At 36.1% G+C, this 24624-nt stretch overlaps 3 protein-coding genes and 1 non-coding gene across 5 annotated transcripts; 2 read left to right on the forward strand and 2 right to left on the reverse strand.

Moving 5' to 3' along the window:
* Nucleotides 1-305: 305 nt before the first annotated feature.
* On the reverse strand, nucleotides 306-378 carry TRNAR-ACG (transfer RNA arginine (anticodon ACG)). Its single transcript has one exon. It is a non-coding gene; the product is annotated as a tRNA-Arg (tRNA).
* Nucleotides 379-2657: 2279 nt separating this feature from the next.
* LOC125215469 (TLD-domain containing nucleolar protein) lies at nucleotides 2658-6914 on the forward strand. Of its 2 annotated transcripts, none has more exons than XM_048116892.2 (8): nucleotides 2658-3025; nucleotides 3562-4079; nucleotides 4170-4242; nucleotides 5823-5900; nucleotides 5983-6046; nucleotides 6123-6210; nucleotides 6309-6393; nucleotides 6641-6914. In XM_048116892.2, exons 1-8 carry the CDS (start codon nucleotides 2873-2875, stop codon nucleotides 6722-6724), a joined length of 1143 nt encoding a protein of 380 aa, XP_047972849.2. In that variant the 5' UTR covers nucleotides 2658-2872; the 3' UTR covers nucleotides 6725-6914. The 2 variants fall into 2 exon arrangements, with proteins under 2 accessions (XP_047972849.2, XP_047972850.2); XM_048116893.2 differs by lacking the exon at nucleotides 2658-3025 and adding an exon at nucleotides 3040-3168.
* Nucleotides 6915-8375: 1461 nt separating this feature from the next.
* LOC125215472 (ras-related protein RABH1e-like) lies at nucleotides 8376-9868 on the forward strand. Its single transcript, XM_089068490.1, has 6 exons — nucleotides 8376-8606; nucleotides 8811-8881; nucleotides 9006-9094; nucleotides 9164-9275; nucleotides 9336-9426; nucleotides 9515-9868. Exons 1-6 carry the CDS (start codon nucleotides 8487-8489, stop codon nucleotides 9656-9658), a joined length of 627 nt encoding a protein of 208 aa, XP_088924616.1. The 5' UTR covers nucleotides 8376-8486; the 3' UTR covers nucleotides 9659-9868.
* LOC125215322 (cyclin-dependent kinase C-1-like) lies at nucleotides 9842-14717 on the reverse strand. The gene is made up of 12 exons (XM_089068489.1): nucleotides 14471-14717; nucleotides 13235-13316; nucleotides 13009-13099; nucleotides 12897-12926; nucleotides 12698-12813; nucleotides 12532-12604; nucleotides 12334-12454; nucleotides 12120-12237; nucleotides 11383-11522; nucleotides 11231-11288; nucleotides 10873-10943; nucleotides 9842-10665 (listed from the first exon to the last, which is right to left on the reverse strand). The coding sequence occupies exons 1-12, from the start codon at nucleotides 14572-14574 to the stop codon at nucleotides 10122-10124; spliced, it is 1548 nt and encodes a 515-aa protein (XP_088924615.1). The 5' UTR covers nucleotides 14575-14717; the 3' UTR covers nucleotides 9842-10121.
* Between the last annotated feature and the right edge of the window lie 9907 nt (nucleotides 14718-24624).

Raw genomic sequence — 24624 nt, forward strand, 5'->3', positions numbered from 1 at the left:
AATTTGTCGATTATTTGTTAAATAAACTGTGGCGACGGATTCTGACTTATACTAATCTTAGTGGTGCATACAAATGCCTTCACCAGAATAGTCGACGATACAATGATGTCTCACGACCATCGTCTGAACAACTCTCCTACGCCTCATAAAACTCATGAACCTTGAACAATCCTTCCAAAACCAAATTCTTAGAAACATCATCTTTCTAAGGCATTGCATTAAACAGAAGAAAAGATACTGAGTTTCAACAATTGATAGTAGTAGCAAAATACATGAAAACTTACTTGTGAAAACAAAGCTTAAATCGACTCTGCTGGGGATCGAACCCAGAATCTCTGGTTCCGTAGACCAGCGCCTTATCCATTGGGCCACAGAGTCTTGGTATTGTTGTTTTTTGAACTATATTAATACATATATCTAATGAAATAGTCATTATACCCTTTTGGATGTTCTATATTATAGACCATTTTCTACATTTAAATGATGTTAAAACCTTATTTTACTAATATTATATCATTGTTTAATGTTTGTAAACATAATATGTGAAGCAAAACAGAACAATTGCATATGCATTACAATTTCAAAATAACACTAAATCTAATTTAAATCATGAAGTTTGGTCAAATTTTGGTCTATCTATTAACTTTGAAATTGAAATGTTAGATCACGAAGTTTCAATTTTTTCCAATCATCTCATCCATGCACAAGATGCCGTCTTTTAACGATATTCAAAACGACGTGTTCATTTAAATAAGTATTTGTTTTTTTTATATTTCTTTAATTTTATCATTTTTTATTGAAACATTGTCATTTTAACATTATAAAAAGACGTTGATATGTACATGATTAAGATAATTGCAAAAAAAAAAATATTAAAACTTCATGAATTAATATTTCAAACTTTCATGTTTTAAATGGCGATTAACCTACTTTATGGAGGGTGTAACGAATAAGACCGAAGTTTCTAACAACCATGAAAATTGTTTCATTTAATCTTTTACTCCCTCCGTTCCTTCATAGTTGAGTCATATTTCCATTTTAGGAAGTTTCCTCATAGTTGAGTCATTTCTATATATAGTAACTTTTTCCTCTTTTTTTACTTTACTCTCTCTTACTTTATTCTATCTACTTTATTCACTTTTTACTTTATTCTCTCTACCTTTTTCTCTTTCTTACTTTTTTATCTATTTATTTAACACACTCAACATTCATTTCTTAAACTTCGTGCCGAAATGTTCCGCCTCAACTATGAGGGAACGGAGGGAGTAATTTAAATTATACGCATAGTTTATCTCACGCTAGACACTAGAAAATGACTTCATTACTATGATCGCTACAAAATTATATTACAACGTCCATTAATAATGTCATGAAATTATTTCATACTTTATTCGTCTCATTGAAGATGACTCACTTCTCTTTTTGGTTTGTCCCAACTAAGATAACTCATTATTATAAATAGAAACACATTTCTCTCTACTTTATTATCTCTCTCTCTTACTTTACTCTTTCCACTTACGCACAAAATAAAGTTGCATAAATTCCCGTAACACCCAAGAAATTTCATATTAGGGGTACGATAAATAATTACATTTACTTAAAATTTTTAAGTTTAATCAAGCTTTTTTCTTTGGTTATCTCCATTAATTTTTCTTTTGCAAAAGAGATTTTTTAGGCGTTATTAACAAAAAATATTTAAATATAAAAATAGAGATTCTTAAATATTTATATAACAAAGAGTTTATTTTAGTTTGGAGAAAGTTTTAATATTTAAACTAAAATAAAATACATCATATTTCTATATAATCTCAAATACTAGTATTATGAGTATAATTAGAAATCATAAATAATAAAAGTTATATTCAATAATACATGCTTTATTGTAGAGTATAAATCAAAATAATACTCCTCCAAAGGAGTAAATAGCCAAAAACGTTCATGCTGGGGTCGAACTGGGTAGCTGCTATGAAAGATGAGCACAATACCATTAGGTTACTTGCAGCTTTTGGGGGTATACTTGTACCCCCTGTTCTTACCTGTGTCCATCAATGGACGGAGGGAGTAGTTATCTATTTATAAACTAGTGTCTAAAGTTATTGGAATATTGATTCTTAAAATTTTCCATAAATTTTAAAATTGATCTAAAATATCATAAACTTTATTTTATTCGTTACTCCCTTTATTCGTCTATGGTGCAGTTTTAAAATTTGTAGGCAAATACTCCCTCCGTTCCATAGTAATGGAGGCAAAACTTTTCGGCACGGAGATTAAGAAAAATTGTATTAGGTGAAATAAGTAAAGAGAAAATAAAATGGAAAATGAAAAAGGTAGAGAGATGAAGATAGAAAAAAGTAAGAGAGAGTAAAGTAGATGTGGAAAAATATGTTGACTTTTACTAAAAAGAAAAATGACTCTATTACTATGGAACGGACGAAAATGGAAAAACGCCCCTATTAACAGAGGGAGTACTCTAGCAAAAACCAAATTCATGACGGGGGTAGCCAACAACTACTTTATTATCATGATAATCAAACAACTCGCATATTCAATTCGAAGTCCATTTTCTATATTCTTATTTCTTATCCATGAGGATTAGATTATTTCATATTACCAATTATAAATACCAAAAAATGAAAAAGAAAATTACGTTTTCCCTTTTCTTTTCAACAAGATGAAGATTAATTTACAAGATATGAATGTTATTCCCCAATTTCCAATTCCTGACCCACCTCTCCTCTCCAACACAGACAAACAGCATATTCTCTGAATTCTCCAAATTTCTAAGCCTGTTGATTCGATTTGATTGCATGCAGCTGAGGCTGAGCAGCATATGCCGCAGCGATAGTGGAATTCTGAAAATTTTATAAATTAAATGGGGAGAAAGCAGAAGCAAGACGACCTGCAAAAGCAGCCATCAAAGTCGTTGAGGACTAAAGCAGCGCACTTCGTATCTGATCTAACCACCGGTTTGCTCAACCCTCTCTCCGATAAACCATCCACGCCTCCTCCGCCACCATCTTCTTCTGTAAATTTCTTATCTCAATTCCTATTTTTTGGATAGGATTTTGGTGATCGGTTGTTTAGGTTCCTTTTTCGACCTAATCCGAGCTGAAGTAGTAGCTGCTTTATCAGAATTTGTTGATTCCGTTGTGGTTATTGTAACTCATGGTTAGGTTTTTCAACTGTTTTTTATTTGCCAATTCGTTGTTTATTAGGGGAACTAATTTATTGTGCATTTGAATTGGAACTAATTGGTTGCGCTACTTGTACAATTGGATTGGAATAGGTATTTGTGTGTATTAACGTGTTAGGAGTATTCAAAATTGCCTAAAGCTGCTTCACGACGCAGGATATAGAATTTCGAAGTCATTTTCTTGTGTGATTCCTAACAATGGAATGATCAACCTGTGTTGTGATTGAGGTTTAAACGAGTTACAGAAAGTAATGTACAAGTTAATAGGGGGTGATGAGGGAAAAGGAGTGGTGTCTCTTGAAGCAGCACCTTTCTTTCGGTTTTTATTTATTTGTTACGTTGCTTAGTCTTCGTCTGTTTTTTTATAGGATGATTTGAATAACTCTGAGAACAAACAGTCTGAGACGGAGGGTTTGAAGGACTCTGCTGATGGTCCCGACACGTCTTCATTTACTGCATTTCTGTATTCGTTTATAGCACCCCCGGAATCTCAAGTTCGGGATGAAAAAAGTAGTTCTCCTGAGGATGACTTTGCACCGTCATCTGAACCAATGACTACCAGAGAGAATGCTAAGAAGAAGAGTTTGTTTTCAAGGGGTAAACAATCTCTTGGAAAAGCTTTCTATCAAGCTGCTAGAATTGGTGGTTTTAGAAGTCAATCCATGAAGGGGAATCCGGATATGGCAGTTGGCGATGAAGGTGGTTCCAAGGGCTCTAGGGATGATGGAATAGCCCTGAAAATCTTGAATGAATCACAACCTTCAGTGGATCTAAATCTTCCTGAGATATCTGAACCATCTTTGCTTCTGTCTGAAAAGACTCGCAGTCTTCTTTATGGTGCTCTCCCAGTGATTATCCAGGGACGAAAATGGATGCTATTATACAGGTTGAGACTTGTGAATATACATTGAACTTATTATGTTACAGTTATGAGTGTGTGTGTATTAGTTTCACTAAAAGGTCTGTTATATTTCAGCACTTGGAGGCATGGAATTTCACTTTCAACATTATACAGAAGAAGTATGATCTGGCCTGGCCTCAGTCTGCTGGTAGTCATTTTACCTATGATGGTGCTTTATTGTTATTGACATTGTTATTTGTATTTGTTGTTTTTGTGTTTCTTGTACTTAATACCCTTTGGCCATGAAGACTCTAGGCTTGCTTGAGTTAGAATTCTAATTTTCCATGAATTAACATTACACAGCTTCTTATTTTATTTATTACCAATAATCTTGACATAGCCTAACTTGATTAGAAATAGCTTCTTCATTTTTCAACGGGGAGTAATATAGACTCATCCAGTAAGCTTAAGAGAATTCATAATGAACCACAGAGAGTTTGATTACACGGGATAGGGTGATGGAAGAAGACAAAGCAATTTTCACAAGGAAACACAAATCCTCCAGAGCTTAAGAGAATTCATTGATAACTCTAAGATGGTCAACAAGCATGATATGAAGAAACAAAGTACTATATTCTGTAGGGAGTGGTTCAGTTGAGAACTCTCTTAAAATGAGAACTTTGAGAACTAACAGTTGGAAGCACAAAACATATCATTTGTTTTGTGCTGCCAACTGATATATTTTGTCTACAAACTGATAGTTCTCAAAGTTCTCATTTTAAGATAGTTCTTAATCGATCCATCTCCCTATTCTATATATATAGGAAATAAATGTCTATAACAATCCTAATCATGTCTTAAGCTACTGAGGGAAAAAAAAATTGTTGGCTGATTAGGACTATCTCCCCTTTTTCTTACCATTTTTAATGCGGTCCAACATTCATCTGCATTCTGCAATATGTCCCACATCACAGAGAGTCCATTAAACTATATATTCTGAGATAGAGAACCTCTAGGGCTATCTGACAGTCCAGGTAACTGCTTTGGTAATGTGACATAATGCGAATTTAACTATTTATAGAAATTTACCAGATTCATATCCTCTTGAATTCACAAATTTAAGGAGGTCTGCTTCCTGAACTTGATTCAAGAAACCGAATGGGTTATATCTATTTAAAATTTCCAGTTTGTAGTCATGCCCTTTAATTGATTCTGAATTAAGAGTCTTTCTCAAACTATCTTATTTATACAGAAATGTGGGTCAATCATCATATATAATTTAACCCTGTAATTTTTTCGAATGAATTCTGTTTAAAACAGTTCAGAATTTTCTGCCTTAACACTAGTACTCATTGCTTCAAGTCATTCCACATAGACATAGCTCAAAAACACTACTGGACGATAATTCAGAACTCACATTTTCTTAATATCTCATGGACTGTCTAAACTCTTTACGAATGACTTGCCGTATTGTTGAAATTTATTAATGCTTTAGATATGACTTGTTTGGGCCTTAATTATTTGCACCTTTTGTTGGCATTTGTGCATGAACGAGTGCCCAATCGAAACTTTTGTTATAATGACGTAAAGAACAACCCTGTTGACTGTTAAGGTATTACTTGATCTTTGAATATCTTACCTAATCTCTTTCGGCTGTGTGCCCATCTCAACTACTTACTTCCGGCTATTCGTTACCAAGCAACCTGTTGCAGTTTCGTCTGCATTTGATGGCATTTGCTACTGTATGGAGTGTATGTACTTCTTATACTTAATATTCTGTACTTTTAGGTTGTCGGGGATCGCAAAGGTGCAACCTTTGGTGGTTTGGTTGAGGCACCTTTGAGACCAACAAATAAGAGGTACCAGGTAATGTTGGGTCCATACCTTTCTTCTTCAAGCTGGAGTATTGATCTTTCACTTGACTCGAATAAATGCGAGTTTGTTACAGGGGACCATAGACTCATTTGTGTTCTCAAATATCTCCGGAAATCCTCTAATTTTTCGCCCTACAGGTATCTACACTTGCTCTGTTTTCTTGCTAACATCAGTTTTTTCGTGTTGACTAAAATCTTAAAAATTGTATAACAGGAAAGAATCGCTATTTTACTTTGTGTTCTACTAATTATTTGGCCATGGGTGGAGGTGGCCATTTTGCACTTTATTTGGATGGAGATCTGTAAGCTTTTCCATTTGCTCAACTATTTTGTTACGCAATATAATGATATACACACACTCTGGCTCTTATAAGATGATTTTACGTTCCCCTCTGTTTAGATTAAGTGGATCAAGTTCGTCATCAGAAACCTACGACAATCCTTGTTTGGCACTCTCAGAAGAGTTCGATATCAAGGAAGTCGAGGTATGTATCAAGAAATTTATTCTGCCACCCGCGGGGGGAAAAAAAATTCTAAAGCATGCTCACTTTTTTAGAAATGTTTCACACTTCCGTTAACAATAGATTCACGGCCAATAAGTAGACTTTGTTTTGAAATTCAATTAGTTAGGTAGTAGTCTATCAACATTATCAGGTGTAAGATATTAATGAAAGAAAAGAGAGAAAAATGAGTAACTGAATGCCTAATCATCCATTTCTGGTGTTTTTGTAGCTATGGGGTTTTGTGTATGCTTCGAAATATGAAGAAATGGTCGCTTTATCGCGAATAGAGACGCCTGGGATTTGCCACTGGTAGGACAAGGATGAGGATTTCTCTGTTTTCTTTAGCTAACAAATTACAAACACACACAATGCTCTCTATATATCCATCGGCTGTTCTCTTCTTGCAACTTTTTTTGTTGTACAATGTTGCAAGCAAATTTGGCTGTGTATATAAAACATGTTTGTTTCTTCTAATTATAGAAAACATGTGTGGTTCTTACAAACTACATCTAATGCGAAAATTTGTGTATAAACTGCTATTTTCTTTGAAGAAATATGAATCAAAAGAAGCATGTATTACTACATATTAATGGTGAGAACCCCAGCTTCCTTTGAGTTTAGGATGAAGAAGTGCTATCTCAGAGAAACTATTGCTTCTGGCTACAAAGAAATTCTCTCAACTGCGTGAAGATTTCTGCCTTGACGACGAGGCGCATCTTCTTCGAGTTCTCCCACAGCAAACTCCCATACTCTTGTGCAACGTCACAGGCGGCTTCAAAGACGTCCTGGAAGACCTAGGAAGGTCGGTGTAATAATAAGGGTAGGATCGATATATGAGAATGTGTGTGTTTGTGTTCACGTTCAGGTTCATGTTAGCGTTCAGCAGAAAACTACTACCTTTGATCCCTCATAGCTGAGGCCTGAGTGACTTTTTTTTGCACTCGTTTTGACAAAATCATGGAGTAATAAATAGTTAATGTGTAGAAAAAGTAAAATAAGAAAGAGAACAATGAGTACAAAAAAGGACTAGGCTATGAGGGAACGGAGGGATTACTACATACCCTTGATGGGAATTCATCATAAAGATGTGCAGGCACAAGTGAATGACTAATACGAGTTACATTCAAGAAGAAATATGTTGATTTTCCAGCTTCAATTTCTTCAATACTACTTGTTGACGATACATACACGGCCTATCATCTTTCCTATAGTGTATGCGTAAACAAATTATTGAAGAATTTCTCGGATTCAACGTTTACTAAGCGGGAAGGATAGATCAACATATCTAAACATGACTAGATATCCTAGTAGAAGGTGAGGATGCTTGCCTGCTTGCTGTAATTCCACATGAGCTATTGCTATTAAGCTCGTGCCAGAAACTGGAAGCCACCCTCGTCAATCTTGAAGAATGTTTCACACTCTTTCTGTCCCAAATTACTCGAGTCATTTCTCTTTTTGGCTAAAAACAATTAAAACATCTAATCACATCTAATTTATTCTTTCGTTTACTTTAATCTATCTCTATCTCACTTTCATCTTTCTTCTATTTTCTTTAACTCACTAAACACAACTTTCTTAAATCTCACTTTCATCATCGACCTTTCCACCTCAGTAGAGTTTATTAGGTGCAGCAGCAGGTTTTCCACAATTTTGGAAGTTATCAGATGAATGGCCCAAAGATTTTTTCATAAGGAAACCCCACTGTCCCCCTTCCCCCAAAATTGTAGGAGTAGTAAAGAAAAAGAATTCCCAAAAATATTTGCATCCAAATTTGATTATTTTATCTATAATAATAATAATAATAATCTTATAAAATTTAATACTATTGAATAAAATTGAATGAAAAATGAAATATCGTTTATAAAAAGATAAATTTGGATTGTCAAGCCCAATATAATTTGACCACCAATACATATAATGTGTAAAACTCGTTTTACAAAGCTAAGACCATTCATCCAACGTTGTATCATTGTGATATTTCCATAAATTTCTCCACCTTGATCCAGATCTTGTATTCATCATCGTTCTCATCAAATAATACATGCATATTGGTAAATTGTGTAGAGAGAGAGAGAATGGCGGCGGTGGTGTCACCATTAGCAAAATACAAGCTGGTGTTTCTCGGCGATCAGTCGGTCGGAAAAACCAGCATCATCACCCGTTTCATGTACGATAAATTCGATACAACCTATCAGGTATACATACGTATATACAAAAAAATTTAATCTAATCTCATTCTTGGATTGAGATTTTATATTTTCAAAAATTTAAGGAATCATCATAAACTTTTTTATGGAAAAGGAAGCAAGAAACCATGCACTTAGATTTTAACATGATGGAGGAATAATAAAGTTTGCAATTTTTTTTATATTTTTTGTGTAATTTTTGTTTATATGCAGGCTACAATTGGAATAGATTTCTTGTCCAAAACAATGTACCTAGAAGATCGAACGGTTCGCTTGCAGCTTTGGTAACAATTTGTTTAATCTCTACAAATTTAGTGCCAAAAAAAATTTCATTCAACTAACAAACAAACAATATGTGAATATGATGATGGAGTGTGAAATTACTAAAACAACCCTTTGAAATCACAGGGATACTGCTGGGCAAGAAAGATTTAGAAGTCTCATTCCAAGCTACATTAGAGATTCTTCAGTGGCAGTGATTGCCTATGATGTTGCTAGTAAGCAACTTTTAATTTAAATTCCTGTGTGTTTTTGCACCAAAACATACTAAAAAAATTGATATGCAGATAGGCAGTCATTTTTGAACACTTCCAAGTGGATTGAGGAAGTAAGAACGGAACGTGGTGGTGATGTGATCATCGTCCTTGTCGGAAATAAAACCGATCTTGTCGAAAAACGGTAAGGAAACGAACATGATAAGTCATCCGAGACATAAAATGACTGATATGGTATATGCAGCCAAGTTTCGATTGAAGAAGGCGATATCAAGGCTCGTGAATACGAAGTGATGTTCGTAGAGACTAGTGCTAAAGCCGGTTTCAATATAAAGGTAAAGAGCATGTATATGTTATGTAGTTTGAATCTTTTAGTAGTTCATTTCATATTTGATGCTATAACAAACAACGTTGCGATGGCAGCCACTGTTTCGTAAGATAGCTGCTGCGCTTCCGGGCATGGAGGCCCTTTCCTCTGCAAAGCGCGATGATATGGTCGATGTGAACTTGAAGCCGACCGGAAACGGGGGCCAGAACGAGCAGCAAGGCGGAGGCTGCGCGTGCTAGAAAATGGACAAAGTTAGGAGTCTAAATATATATATATATATGGACTTGTGCAGATTTTTGGCACACAGATTGGCTTACAATGATGAAATATATATACATATATTGCTCATACATTTAAATGCATTGGAACTCTTCAATGTTTTGCCAACAGCAGCAGGAGCAATTCCTATTTAGGCCAACGAATAGATAAAGCTGTTCTTAATCTTAGAAGATTATAACAGATAACAGAATACCAATAAGGGTCATGAAAAGGTAGAAAAGCCTACATGGTTAAATATGTCAACTCAGTGACAATCAATCCACTCATTCTTGACAAAACTCTATACCAATTAATCAAGAAAAACAACTAGATATACAAAGCCTAGTAACAATTTGCAAAACTGCAACCCCTTGAAACAAATGGAGGCAACGGATCCTCCCCCTCGTATGTGACGCGTTTATGAAGTAACAGCTACTTGTCTTGCTATTGCTGCCAACCATACTGCTGGTTTCTGTTGCCACCCATCGGATTTGGACCCCTTCCGTTGTATTGGCCGCTTTGTGAGTAGTTAGGAGGAGCCCCGTATCCACCAGCTGCTCCTCGGGGGCCGTTTGAGGGGGCTGTGTTTCCAGGATATGGTGGGGGTCCTCGCCCCTGTGAGGGGAACGGGGCACTACTATAGCCTCCACTCTGGCCTCCGCGATCTTGATAGTAGCCACCACCACCACCACCACCTCCAGCCCCGCCTGGGGGATACCTACTGGGCCCTGCTGGTGGGCCACGTGGCTTTCCATATTGCTGATGACTGGGTGCACCAGACATGGCCATCTGAGAGTTGTTGTTCATCTGATGACCGGGGCCATTCCAGTGCTGTTGATGAGACTGTCCGGATTGTTGGATGGGGGGCAAGCGAGCATGTTGCTGTGGATGCTGCAACTTCTGCCGTTTTGCGATTTCTTCATTCTGACGTTGTTGCTGTCTCTTCTTCTTTGTCTGGAACTCGTGTGATGATTCGTATTTTGGCAAACTGTACAATCAAGAAATATACGCAGGGATCACTAGCCAGAGAACAACATTAGGAGTGTGGGAAAGCAATCAAGAAAAGTTTAATTGAGGTGTGCGTGTTTGGCCTAGTGGTAGTGTGGTTAATGCCCGAGGCAGTCCACCGTGACGCGACCTTTAAATTTATGTTCATTTATCAATAAAAAAAAAAAAAAAGTTTAACTGAGCACACCTTTTTGGATCACAAGGTAAGGGATCATTCCAGAAATATTCTGCATCTAAAGCGTCCTTTGCTGAGATTCTCTAGAGATATAAACAGAGGCAGAAAAAAAGAGAGGATAAGAAAAAGGAAATACTAAATGAAGAGTTTTTTTCAGGCAAAGAAATTTACATGTATGTAAGTAGTTATTTAAGAACTAGGGTAACGAATGACATGTAACAGTCGCAAAATTTTATTTTGGGTGAGCTTCGTTATTTCAATTACTTTTTCTTTCATATTACTTTTGGATGTGCTTTGAATCCTTCTCCTCTTATCACACAACGAGTTGTTAGTAGCAGAGGAAAACACCTCTACTAGATGAGAAAGATACCTGTGCAGGATCAAGAACTAGCATTTTCTCCAGTAAATCCAAAGCATGTCTGTCGAAACTGCATAGAAAATGATCGTTCAGCACACATAAAACAATAATAGAGCATTTGGAAATTACAGAACATATAAATAAAACTTGGATTCAGTACTTACTGTCTAAAGAGCTCCCGGATCCGCTTTTTCATTGGACGAGTTGGCTTAAATTTGTTATACCAAGGGATCTTGGAAACTCCGGGCCATATCAACTCATCAGGGGTTCCACAAAGCTCAAATATTTTATTCAACTGTTCAGGCTGCATTAGGAGTGGTTATAAGAAAGATAATAAGTTCAAAAACACATGTTCACTAAACCAATCAGCAAAACTATGATGAAACAACACCAAAGAATGTCGGTAAGCCATACTCAAGTCTTAACTCAACTCTATTCTGAACAGCAACGCCGATACATATTAGTTGACTTTTGATGATCACTCAAAGGTATGAATCACTTCCGAAAGAGAGATGGCATCTAAAGGTTGACACGCCCCTTCATATTTTCTTCCTCATGTTTCTTCTCCTATTTATCAACTTTCTTGGGAAAGGTGGACAGTGTCTCCAAATAACTTGGAAACGAGGTAGAAAATAACTGTCATACTATTCTTTTTCCATCCACACTAAAACAAAATATTCCTACGACGGGCTTCGACATTGCCATACTAGTTAATTAAGAAGCCTAGTTCAAATGGAAGCCGGGTTTATTACAGTTTTATAAATATATACGTATATTACGTGGGTATTGTGTACAACTGTGCAAGGTCATATACAAACAATCAACACAAAACAATTTCAAGGTCACAAAAAGTATAATGAGCATAAGAAACTTTGCCACAAGGTTCACAGATAACCCTAACCTCATTCTTTCCTGGTAAGATTGGTTTTCCGTACAATAGTTCAGCAAAGATACAACCCACAGACCACATGTCAACAGCTGGACCATACTTTGTAGCTCCAAGAAGTAACTCTGGAGGTCTACATATTAACAGCATAAAATTGAGGTCAAACAGAGTCATCAGTACAACCAGAATCTTAAACGGACTTATGCTTGACAAAGAAGAGAGGCTATACCTGTACCACAATGTTATAACCCGATTTGTAAGATTAGCATTAATGTCATTGGAAAAGGAACGTGCAAGTCCAAAATCTGCAAGTTTCAGGTTTCCCTCGTTGTCAATGAGAAGATTGGAGCCTGCAATGAGGTTGAATCAAATTTTGACCACTTACACAATTTTAGTTTTTTATAATACCAATAACACACATTCACACCTTTTATATCCCTATGAAGCACTTGATTAACATGACAGTAATGAAGACCTGTGAGCAGTTGCTTCATGTAACACTGCAAACACAATATACATTAGATTCTCCACTGGAAAAATTTTACTGAACATGGAAGAGCTAATAATATAAATCTCAGGAAAGCTTGCAGTACTTTTATTTGGGGAACAGTAAATCTAAGTCCAGGACGATCTGCTAGGCCAGTTAAGTCGTGATCCATGTATTCAAACACCATATAAATGCTTCCCTTGTACTTATTGTTCTCTGCGTCTGCAATTATTAAAAAAAGGTGCCATATTGGTGTTCAGTAAGAGGAGCTCTCATCATCGAAGAGCAGAGAGTTAGGTTATTACCTGGCTGCACCTGCTCGTTGGTTTCCCGACCTATATAAAGAAACCACAACAAGTTGGAAATGAGGATTGGTATATCAGGAGAAGTAAGAACTTAATTTTAAGAAAAAAGTACCAGGAGATGTCACTATCTCTTTCAACTGAATAACATTTTCATGTTGTAGCTTCTTTAGAATTTTTATTTCTCGGATAGCAGTGATGGGAAACTGCAATGGATTGCAAATATGTCACATATTTCATGAAAGAAAATGTTGAGAACCAGCCAGAAGCACCATTGGCATTTCTAATGTCAAGTTTAGAATAATTTAAACATAGGCAATGACTGAGGTCAAGAGCTATACCCCCTCTTTTTCATTATCCATCCGTATCTTTTTCAAAGCAACAATCTCTCCAGTTCTCTTTTCTCTTGCCATATATACTTGACTGGGGAAGGAAAAAAGAAACAGAACATACACAAACAAACACATTAGAAGATCACATTTGAGTTTATCTGAGTACTAAAATATTAAAAAAGATTATTTCCATTACTTGAACAATTTATAATGCTCCAGTCTATTCTAGGGACAATAACGTTAAACTATTAACTAACCATTATGTATTCACAATATTGTTCTGTGTGATGTGCATGTAATGTGTTATGGTTTCAGACCATCGAAGAACCAAAGGCTTTCATGAATGTGTGTATATACTCTTTTTAAATGCCGATAAAAGAGCAGGATAAGACCATAACCCATCTTAATAATACTCAAACCATATATAATTCTCCAAATAAAATGAGACAAGAAATCAAATTCTTGAGGCATGTAAATATACTTGCAAGAAGCCCTTTTTCATATCATGCAAATGAAAGCATGAGTGTAAAAAAATCCCTGATAGATCAATTCAAGGTTGTATTAAACGCATCAAATTCAACTAGGATGTACACCTATCCAATAGTATAACCTTTTCCAACCTTGCTTCAAAATCTAGAGGAAAATCCAATTCAATTAGGCTTCCCACAAGTACCAACAAGACCAAGAATACACAGCACCGAAACATTTATTCGTTGGACGACTACCTATTCTAACAACTTAGGCTTCTAAATAGAAGCTCTTACAGGTAGGTTTACTTTCTACCGAAGATTTATGTACGGAAATACAATAACCTAGAGGACACAAGATCAAAGAAAACACCATTTGTTTCTAAATCATCCTAATACCGCGATAAATGTCGTATTATAAGGAGGAGAAAATATCACCTTCACATCCAAAATAATTCCTTTGCAACAGCAAAAAACAAGTAGCAGTGATTCTACAACTCCCTATGGCCATACCAATATAGGGGAGAAAAAAAAAATTAAAAATCTTGAAATTGCTGTAGCTAATTGAGGGATAACAAAATTCTATAAATTGCTCTCCATCACAATTAAGGAGAGATGATAAATTGAATACCTAAACACAATTATACCAACCCTACAAAGAATCACGTATATTTCAAATAGCCGATGAATTAATTGATCACCGCAACTTTCAAAATCGAAAATTCATTCAATTAAACGAAAAAAGAAAGAGACAAAAAGGGAGAAGCTTTGGAATCACCCGTATGTGCCTTCCCCGATTTGCTCGAGTTTTTCGAAGCACTCGACGCTCCTCGACCCCCACGACGGCCGCTCCTCGACATTGAGCTGATTAGTAGCCGCCATAATCTCGACCGCCGAAGTTGGGGTCGCGGGATCAGCGAGGATTCCGGCGATGAAAATCTGAGAATTGGGGTTTAATACGGCGATGGCCACGCGGCGGCGTTAATTTAAACGCGATTAACAAGAACTACTTTTGCTTTATTTTTAACGCTTTATGCTAAAATTCACAATTTATTCTTGATTTAATCATATACAGTAGGTATTTTAAGTAATTTTAAATCCAGCGAAATTTTTAATTTAGGATTAAGTTTTTGCAATATGGTAATGGACTTTACAGTAATTGTAGATATGCTCCTTAGTTTTTGAGAAATTAAAATACATTTCATTTTCCAGTTGTACTTTTCAAAGGAATAATTGCTGAATATTCATGAAATATTGCCAAATTATAGTTTGTCTCGGAACTTACAAAATTCAAGATTTAGTTATTGTTATTGGCTTATTGTTGTTTTTCTTTCTAGCTTTAGAGGTTATTAGCTCATTCTGCTCTTATTTGAGGAGATTGAGTAGTTTGGTGCATTGACGTTGTTTGAAACTTTGAATACCCCCTCTGTCCATGAATAGGAGTCCCGTTTTTTCATTTTAGTTCGTCCATGAATAAGAGTCCCGATTCATAATTACCATAAATAGTAAAGAGACTCCACATCCCACCAACTCATTCCACTCACATATTATTTAAAACTAATATATACAAGTGGGACCCCTATTCCACTAACTTTCTTCCACCCACTTTTCTTATCATTTCTTAAAACCCGTGCCAGATAAAAATGGGACTCCTATTCGTAGACGGAGGGAGTATGTTGCAATTGCATGTTGCAAGATCGATATAGTATTTATTGCTAAAGGAGATAGATATGTCAAACTTGTTTTGTGCTTTTGTTTAAAGTTTGTTTTTTGTTAGCTTCTATATTACTGTGATTATTCTTATGTAAGTTGTACTATCTTTGATATTAAAAATAACAAGTCTTGAAATTATATGAATTTGTAATTTGCAATTAATAAAATAAGAGAGATTAAGAGAAAAGGTAAAAAAAATGGTGTTAGTTGATTTTTGAGGTCACATTATTAGTATAAGGTTTATTTATGTAGTATTGTTGGAATAATATTATTGAATAGTGAGATCCAAGAAATATGAAATTGTTAATTCTAATGGTATAACCTGCAAATCGTTTAAAACGATGTGGACGATTAGTAAATTATCTCCATCTCAGTGCTTATTTGGCGAATTTTTCCCTATTCTTTTACCTCATTTAAATTGATTCGTCTAGCAGCCAAGCCATTATATAAGTATCATAGTAGTGCTATGAAAGATGTAATTTGTCCCTAAAGAGTTCATTAACTAATCCACCATTTCGGGGGATGCTACTTAAAAATTCTATAACAATTGTAACATCAATTTCTTTCCTTTCTCATTTTTCTTCTTTTCCTTTTTGTATAAACAATGAAGAAATTGAAATTGCTTTTCCTCGGTCACTTTCCTAAGTTTCTTCCTTTCTCTTTGCTACCATCTATTTCATCTAACCACTTATGCAGTTTCTACTTACTAAATTTTCATTACTATTTTTTCATTTCTTTTTCTCAATCGCAAATATTTATTCACATCCACCTAAAATTTTCTAAACCTGCATAACTTTAAAACCAAAACCGTCGATTTTTTAACCGTGGTTCAGTTCAAGTTAAAAAATTATCGAACCGAAACCGTCCGGAACCGCCGGTTTCCGAGTGGTTCCAAACCGGCACCTCAAAAAATCACCGGAAAACTGTGAAACCAAGCCGGAACAGTGAAGAACCGTAAAAAATGCCGGAAAACTTCCGATTCGGAACCGAAACCGACGGTTTTGGAACCGGAACCGGAACCGCGAAACACCCTCGCTGTTCGGTTCCGGTTTGAAAAACCGGAACCGGACGGTTCTGAACCATAACCGGCGGTTTCGGAACTATGGGCACCTCTCCTACCGATCCCCAACAAAAGCCAAATAATATTAAAATTTAATAAATACACAATTAGCATGTGTCAAATGTATGTTACTATTTGAGAATTCAAGTACGTCCACCTTGCACTAGTTCAAGTTTAAATAAGTCGACCATTTAAATAGTAGTAGTAATTTATTTCGTATATTAGGTTTATAATGTTGATTATATTATTTTCAATTTCGAGTCAGTCATAATAAACCCCTCATTAAATCAAATTTTGGACCCATCGTTATTAAAATTGCTTAGCAATAATCACATGGGTGTCTATTGGGCACAACAATTTAAACTTTTTCTGCAAATATTATATAGTCTGTTAATTTTAGCCTATGAATATGTATTATCATTGATTGATACTCCACTTAAATAAGGATTCACGTAGTCTAATTCATTTCACAATTATTGAGTATTTGGGAAAAAAATGCATAATTAATCGTACCTAGTGGACTTTGGTACTGTTAAATATGTAAATAGGGACATGTTAGGGTGCCACTACCCCTTAAAATAACACCATACCACCATTTCTAGCCAATTATTTGTACATGTGGACGAATAATAAGCTGCCACGTGGCAAAAAAAATCTGAAAAAGACGACCAGCAATTTGTTGTACAGCAATCTGAAAAAATCTGAAAAAGACTGTCACTATACAACAATTTTTCTTGTCCAGCAATATCCAACACGCTATACAGCAAGCTATAGATTGTTGTGTAGCGTTTATAATATTGTTGTGTAGCGTTTATTATATTGCTGTATAAGTGGTGTCACGGTGTCACTTTAAGAGGTGTTGTCCTTTTAACACAAACCTGTAAATTTATTATCTAAATCAGTGGAATTAATTTTAAAATTCTGTCTCTTCATTTATTTGTAATGTATATTGAATTTCATCATCGTGCTATCTGATTAAAAAGCTCAAAAAAAATATGATAAGATTTCAAATTATGAATATTAGTTATGGATAGTTAGAAAAAGAAATATAGTAGTACTATACGAGGTGCGTTATATTGCTAACTATTTAAGTTGCCAACTCATCAATACAATGTATTAAAAATGTCAACACGGTGACATCAAAATGTCAACACATAATATCAGCATATTTTATTGAAGTTCAACAAAATTATGTGTTGACATTTTAATGTCATCGTGTTGACATTTTTAATACACTGCGTTGAATAGTTAGCAAGTTAGCAACTTAAGAAAGTTAGCAATTGATCACACTCCTACCCCTGAACTATATACTCCAGTTTATTTGGTGTTACGGTGTTTGATCATCAATAAAAAATGTTTTTCATAGTTATGACAGTGATACTACTGCTTCATAACATTGTTGGCTCTTTCAACGTCAACGTTTCTTTTAACAATAGTCATTCTATTGGACATCCCTTAATTATTTCTCTCTCATCATGCATCTTTCTCATAGCCCTCTACTACCCATGTCACAGATATTTCTAGTGACACTGATATCAAAAAATACCCGAAAATGGTTAAAAGAGGTTTGAGTCCCCGCGTCACTAACAAATGTTCATATATGTTTCAGTAAGGTTTTTAAATGACTAAGTCTATCTAACTTAATCTAGAAAAAGTAGTTCACATGAAGATTAAGGTAGGAAAAGGAAATTTGATGGCTTCATGTGATCACATTGAATTCATATCTGATATATTGAGCATGAGTTTATTTATTTATTATACTATGAAGTTTATAGTGTGTTTTAATCACAATGCAAATGCATTGCAGGTTGTTCTCGTGTGTTTTGCATATATTGCAGGCAAGTTTAGGGCTTTGGTCATAAAAAATTGATGTACACAAATCATGCACGTGCAATGCCTTGTACCTTTAATAGAAATATATATCTCCCTCAAATTAGGAGAGAAAAATCACGAGTTTATGCACTCATGCACGTGCAAAACAATGCTTTTATCTTTGGAAACCTAACCCAAATTAATGAAGGTAGGAATCTTCAATACTAGTACTACTATAAATAAGCCTCTTCTCTCACAATTATTAATAAATACATAATTGTTAGTATTTCTTCCAAAACAAACTATTTGAATTGATGTCTGTGGAAGCTTTGGCAATGGCTGGAGTTAGTTACATGGAAAGTGGCATCATTTTTGAGAAATTGGAGGTATGTTACACTACACCTCCATATCTTGTGGTAGTAGCTGAAGAAATACAGAGTTGCAGACTCAAAATTGGTGCTCATAGAAAACAAAATGAAGAGATGATGAAAGCGAACATCAAGGAATGGGCGAAAGCTGTCGCCTCCGCCCAGGGTTCCATTGGTGTTAGGGTTGGAAATTTGTAACCTACGTAGATAGTTTTTTTTATTTCATATTTTGTTTTACAGATGTACATCTCCTAATTACAAAAGAAATAAACCTGAAAGGGGAATTTCTATAGTAAGAATTGAAAGTTTGGAGTTTCCACCATTTAACAAGTATAAAAGTGCTAGTACATCTTATATCAAACATATTGACAACTTACATGGTCGAGCAGTACGCCATCGTCTTCTTCTTCCAAACTCGAGAAATCTGTAGCTCGTTGCCCCATGACGATCTCTAGAAGCACGATGCCATGTCCAAACACGTCACTCTTCTCCGATGATTTTCCGGTGGATAGATATTCGAGAGCTATATGGCCCATCGTCCCATGAACCCGTGTTGTCACATTAGTTTTCCTCACATCCACGAGCTTTGTCAGCCTGAAATCACCAACAACGGCTTCAAAATGTTTGTCGGGGCTTTGACATCTCGGTGGATAATTTTCGATTGCAATGCTCGTGCAAGTACTCTAGGCCCTGCATTTTTCCCAACGCCACCCTCTTTCTGCTTGGCCGGTCCAAGCGAGATCCTTGGGTTTAGAGATCTGAACCACCTAAATCAATGACATTGGTATCCGGAGAATTAGGGGGTTGCTGAACAATTCTGTGTCCATGATATATAGTCTTTCATTGTCCTGTTCTGTAAAAATGTTTTTGGATGCACCATCTGGCCATTTAGATATAATGGCTGGAATTATCAGAAAATGCATGCTCCCTCTGTCCCATAAAAATATGGGCAATGAGTATGGCACGGGAATTAAGACAAAATTGGTAAAGTAAAAGAGAGGAGGAGGATGATATGATAAAGTAAAAGAGAGACGGAGAATGATAGATAAAGTAGTGTTAGTAGATAGTTGAACCTACATTATTAAATTGATATGGAGTATAACTTTTCAAAAATATGATGCACATATTTTTATAGGACGGACGAAAATGGAAAGTGCACATGGGACGGAGGGAGTATATTCAAATAATCAAGCATACATAAGTACCATCCCCCATTTAATTACCTTATTAATCGTGAAGTCATTGATCACCCTTTTATTGATGCTTTGAATAGCTTTAGTTTCTACTGTCTCTGCATCTCTATTCTTGCTCTTTCTTTGTGCTGGTACTTGAGCAGCGAAAATATTCCAATTTTCCCATCAAACAATATATCACCATAATCTGCAAATAAGGGCCTTGCCAGGACAAACATAAACATAATTTTTTAAATGAAATTCTTATGTTGACAAGTCCTATGTTATTCCTATTCCTAAACTTGATTTGGTTGCATACCTAAGGCATCTAATGTGAATCTTAACCTTTGAAGATTATTCAGGACGGTTAAATCTGGCCTAATTGCTGATGTGTGTGCTCTGATCAGTCCGACATTAACCCATCTCCCTACAGTTGTCATGCTACACTGCAAACCCACTGCCAATGATCTGATTGTCCCTCTTTTTGTGTAGTGTACAGTAGAAAGCAAAGCTAAATCAAGAGTAACACGTTTGCACCTCGAACATTTTGTTATTTTGACGTTGTCTGAGTTAATTGTTTCCCCTTGTTCTTGTTGCTTCTTCACAGCTAGCCAATGCCGATATATGGATGTTCGAGACATGCTGAATTTCTCTTAAGCGGCCTTGAACATGCCCCTCGTTGGTTTGCCGTTGACGGATGCTCGAAGTAGGAACTGAACAACTGTAGTGGTGTTGATAAACTTTTTTTTCGCATAAACATTTACCGACCGTATGAAATGATTAAGTTCGCAATTTCTGTACGACAAATTTAACAACCAATATCAAATTAGATCAAGTCAACAAAATAAAGGATTAAATAATTCAAGTCAAAATATTTACTTATTCTCTCTCCTATATAATATCCACTAACATTTGCTCTCTCATACTTTTCTTTATTCCTTTAAAATATCCAACTACTTTTTCTCTCTTCTTTAATTATTCACCAAATGTATTCTCTATTTACTGAAATTCACTAAACCAGATTGCATAAAATCTTGTGTCCAGAAAGAAACGTTTTGCATATTTATCAGGATGGAAAGAGTAATTTATTGTGATTTAAAAAAATATATTTTCTCTGTCTCAGGGAAGATGACATCTTCCTTGAACGATACGAAATTTTATGCAGTTTTATTTTTTGTTAGGTGAAAAAAATAGGGAAAATTACACCAAACATATAAAAGATTTCATCAATATTTTAAATTAATACAAAAGGTTTTGAATTTGCATAAATCATATAAAAAGTTTTATTAGTATTTTATACATTCTGTTATATTTCTTTAACACCGTTTAAAAAACTCCAATTATGGTTTGTATTTTTATTTAAAAACCAAGTTTGATGCTCTTCTTTAAAAACAAAAAGTTCTAAATAAAGGTTTAGTTTTTTGCTACAGCGAAGACATTGTTTAAAAGTTCCCCATTGCATATAGTGATATAGTATTAGCAAAGATTTACTATTTAAAAATTTCCCAAATGACACAGAGAGTAAATACTATAGCAAAACACCTTTAAAAATCAATATTTTGAAGCCCCTTCTTTAGAAACAAATAGCATAAAAAGTCAAACTTTTAGCTATTCGAAAGGCATGTAGAGGTTCATCTTCCTAAATTTCCATTAAGAAATAAAAAAACCATCTTCCTAAATTTCCATCAAGAACTATAAATATCCTAAGTGAGTTAATTTTTCTAAATTTTCATATAACTAAAATAATTTGATTGAAAATACATGCAAAAGTGTCATAGATGGGAATTTTAAACAAAAATTCCTAAGATTCAACAGAGGTTTTCGATCTTTTTTCTCAAAGCCCATAAAAATTAGACAAAAATCTGAGTTTACCTGTTATTAGACCTGCCCAAGGTTTACCGAACCGGCGGTTAAAACCGAAATCGTAACTGCCGGTTACGGTTCCGAACCGAAAACCGTGAGAATTTACCCGAACCGAAACCGTCGATTTAGGTTCAAAAATTTTCGAACCGAAACCGTGCTGGAACCGCCGGTTCCAAATCGGAACCGTGAAAAATCGCCGAAAAATCGTGAAACCAAGCCGGAACCGCAAAAACCGGCGGTTCAGAACCGTGAAAAACCGTAAAAAAGAGTCGGAAAACCGCCGGTTCAGAACAGAAACCGAAATCGGTAGTTTTGGAACCGGAACCGGAACAGTAACCGAAGTTCAGTATCAACAAACTAGTCCAAGAAAACAAGCAACAAATAAACCTCAAAGCCAGAAAAAGCAAGCTAAGCAAATGAAATGCACCCCTGAAGCAGAACAAAAAGAACAAAACCTAAACAGACATCAACCAACTAACTAGGAGGCAGAGCGAGCTATAATGCACCTTTATGTTTATCAGAGTTGCTTCTGTGATTATGCTCCGTCCATCTTCTAGCTTTAAGTAAGTCCTCACACATTTGGCTCGGTGAGAAAGGAAATTCGGGGCACCATCCTTCCATCCTTTATTCCATGCTCAAAGCCTCCAAATAATGAGTCTCTTCTCAGTTTCCCAGTTCGGTTCCAGTTTTTGAAATATAACTTTATTTCTGAGCCACCAAATAGACCATGAGATCACATAGAATAAGGAGCTCCAAATTTCAAATCTCGTAAAAGGTGCATCCATCCATGTAAGGAAGCAAGCCATCGGATCTTTGGGGAGACAAAAAGCAAGGTTCCAGCATTTGCATCCGAAATACCACAAGCTACTAGACAACTTGCAACCAAAAATAATATGATAAACTGTTTTAGGTTCCTCCCCACAAAATACACAAAGCTCATCCTCAACTCCGGGGAATCGGAATCTGAAAAGTCTCTCCTTTGTATTTAGTCTGCCATGTAGGACAAACCAAACGAGGAGTTGTGCACGCGGCGGAGCCACATTCTTCCATGCGAGTTTCCCATGACAAAAGCGGTTGCTTCCTTGTCCTACAATGCGACAGACCTGCTGGTAAAAATTAGAAACAGAAAAAGAGCCAGACTTGTCAAAAGCCCATAGTCTGACATCCCTCGCACTCTTACTCATGGAGTCATGACCCACAGCTAGGTAGAGATCTTTCACCAAATCCTCCTCCCATACAAATAGTCTTCTTCTCCATTTAAGCTTCCACACCCATCTATTTTTTTCCCATTTGCCCATGCTCTCAATCAAGTTGTATTGTTGGGTAGAAATCATGAAAAGTGTAGGGAAGAGTGACTTTAGAGTAGCATTTCCAGTCCATTTATCAAGCCAGAATCTTGTGCTCGCTCCATTGCCCACTTTTATTTTTATTCCTTTCTCTGCCACTTCTTGCACTTCTTTGCTGAATTGTGAAAAGTTCAGAATTTGACACCACGTGCTTGATGAATTTCTGTTCTCCATCTTTTGGAACTCCCCGGTGTATCTAGTGTTATGCATAGAACTCACAACTTTCTTCCATGAGGGCATTGGTTTGCTGCAAATTTCCACCACCATTTAAATAACAGCGCTGCATTCCTTATGTGAATGTCTCCGACTCCTAGCCCCCCTTGATCAACAGGCTTCTGAATTAAATCCCAGGCAATCAAGTTTCCTCCCTTCGAGCCATTCTCTTTACCCAGAAGAATCGTCTTTGTAATTGGATAATGCGCTTGGCAACATTCTTCGGTATTCTAAAGAGACTGAGGTAGTACATTGGGAGGTTGTTGAGAACCGCTTTAATAAGAGTCAGCCTACCCACTTTGGAAAGAGTTGTCGTCTTCCACATTGCGAGTCTCTTCTCAACCTTTTCAATGATAGGCTTCCATGTAGAAGATTTTTTTGGATTAGCTCCTAGCGGAATGCCGAGGTAAGAAATTGGTAGCTTAGCCACTCCACACTTTAATGTTACCAAAATATCCTCAATCCATTCTTCCCCACAACCCATAGGAATGAGAACTGATTTCCCATAGTTAATTCTTAGCCCCGTCTTCAACGCAAAGCAATTTAGTAGCTTTTTGTAGTTCTTCAATATGGTTTTGTCTGCAGGGGCAAAGATAAGTGTGTCATCCGCGAGCGAACTGGAGGTGTGTGACTGGAACTCTGTCTCTTCCAATGTATATTCCATCAATTACTCCAATTTCTCGTCCTTTGATCACCAGCCCGTTAAACGTTTCTATCACCAGAAGAAAGAGAAAAGGTGAAAGTGGATCCCCTTGTCTCAATCCTCTTTGAAGCTTGAAAGGTGAGGTTGGTGAGCCATTGACAAGTATTGACATAGAGGCTGAGCTCACACACTCCATCACCCAATCTGTCCACTTGTCACCAAAACCCATTCCAAAAAGAATTTCTTTCAGGACATCCCATCTAATTGTATCATAAGCCTTTTGGAAAGTCAATCTTTAGAATGGCCATATTTTGCTTGTTTTTCTTCCCCCACCAGCCTACCTCGTTTGCTATGAGAGCCCCATCTAAGATTTGCCTATGTTTGACAAAGGCTGATTGTGAGTCCCCCACTAAGTCCGGCAACACAGTGGACAATCTTCTAGCCAAAATTTTTGAGATACTTATACATGCTCCCAATCATATACTAATCGATCTAAGCCTTTTCTTTCGTATAAAAAAAATCGTAACGTAACCGCGAAACACCCTTGCGGTTCGGTTCCGGTTCAACAATTTCCAAAATCGGAACCGCCGATTCCTGAACCGTGGGCACCTCTACCTGTTATTGAGAGAGATAGAAAAATACTCCAAATTTTTCGGGAGAGGTCGGTTATCGGAAAGTATTGCTAAGTTCATCTTCTTGAGTAAAATTCTATTTCCTCTAATATTCTACTACTGTCTCAATC

The sequence above is a fragment of the Salvia hispanica genome, chromosome 3 (assembly GCF_029641045.1).
Source record: "Salvia hispanica isolate PSC_SH4W2 chromosome 3, Shi_PSC_v1, whole genome shotgun sequence".
NCBI classification, from domain to species: Eukaryota; Viridiplantae; Streptophyta; class Magnoliopsida; order Lamiales; family Lamiaceae; genus Salvia; species Salvia hispanica.

Coding starts and splice junctions, on each gene's coding strand:
- LOC125215469 (XM_048116892.2), top strand. CDS start 2,873: ATGGGGAGAAAGCAGAAGCAAGACGACCTGCAAAAGCAGCCATCAAAG. Junction 4,080..4,169: donor AAATGGATGCTATTATACAG/GTTGAGACTTGT, acceptor GTTATATTTCAG/CACTTGGAGGCATGGAATTT. Junction 6,394..6,640: donor TCGATATCAAGGAAGTCGAG/GTATGTATCAAG, acceptor GTGTTTTTGTAG/CTATGGGGTTTTGTGTATGC.
- LOC125215472 (XM_089068490.1), top strand. CDS start 8,487: ATGGCGGCGGTGGTGTCACCATTAGCAAAATACAAGCTGGTGTTTCTC. Junction 8,607..8,810: donor AATTCGATACAACCTATCAG/GTATACATACGT, acceptor GTTTATATGCAG/GCTACAATTGGAATAGATTT. Junction 8,882..9,005: donor ACGGTTCGCTTGCAGCTTTG/GTAACAATTTGT, acceptor TTGAAATCACAG/GGATACTGCTGGGCAAGAAA.
- LOC125215322 (XM_089068489.1), bottom strand. CDS start 14,574: ATGGCGGCTACTAATCAGCTCAATGTCGAGGAGCGGCCGTCGTGGGGG. Junction 13,100..13,234: donor TGGATAATGAAAAAGAGGGG/GTATAGCTCTTG, acceptor AATCCATTGCAG/TTTCCCATCACTGCTATCCG. Junction 12,605..12,697: donor TTACTGTTCCCCAAATAAAA/GTACTGCAAGCT, acceptor TTGTGTTTGCAG/TGTTACATGAAGCAACTGCT.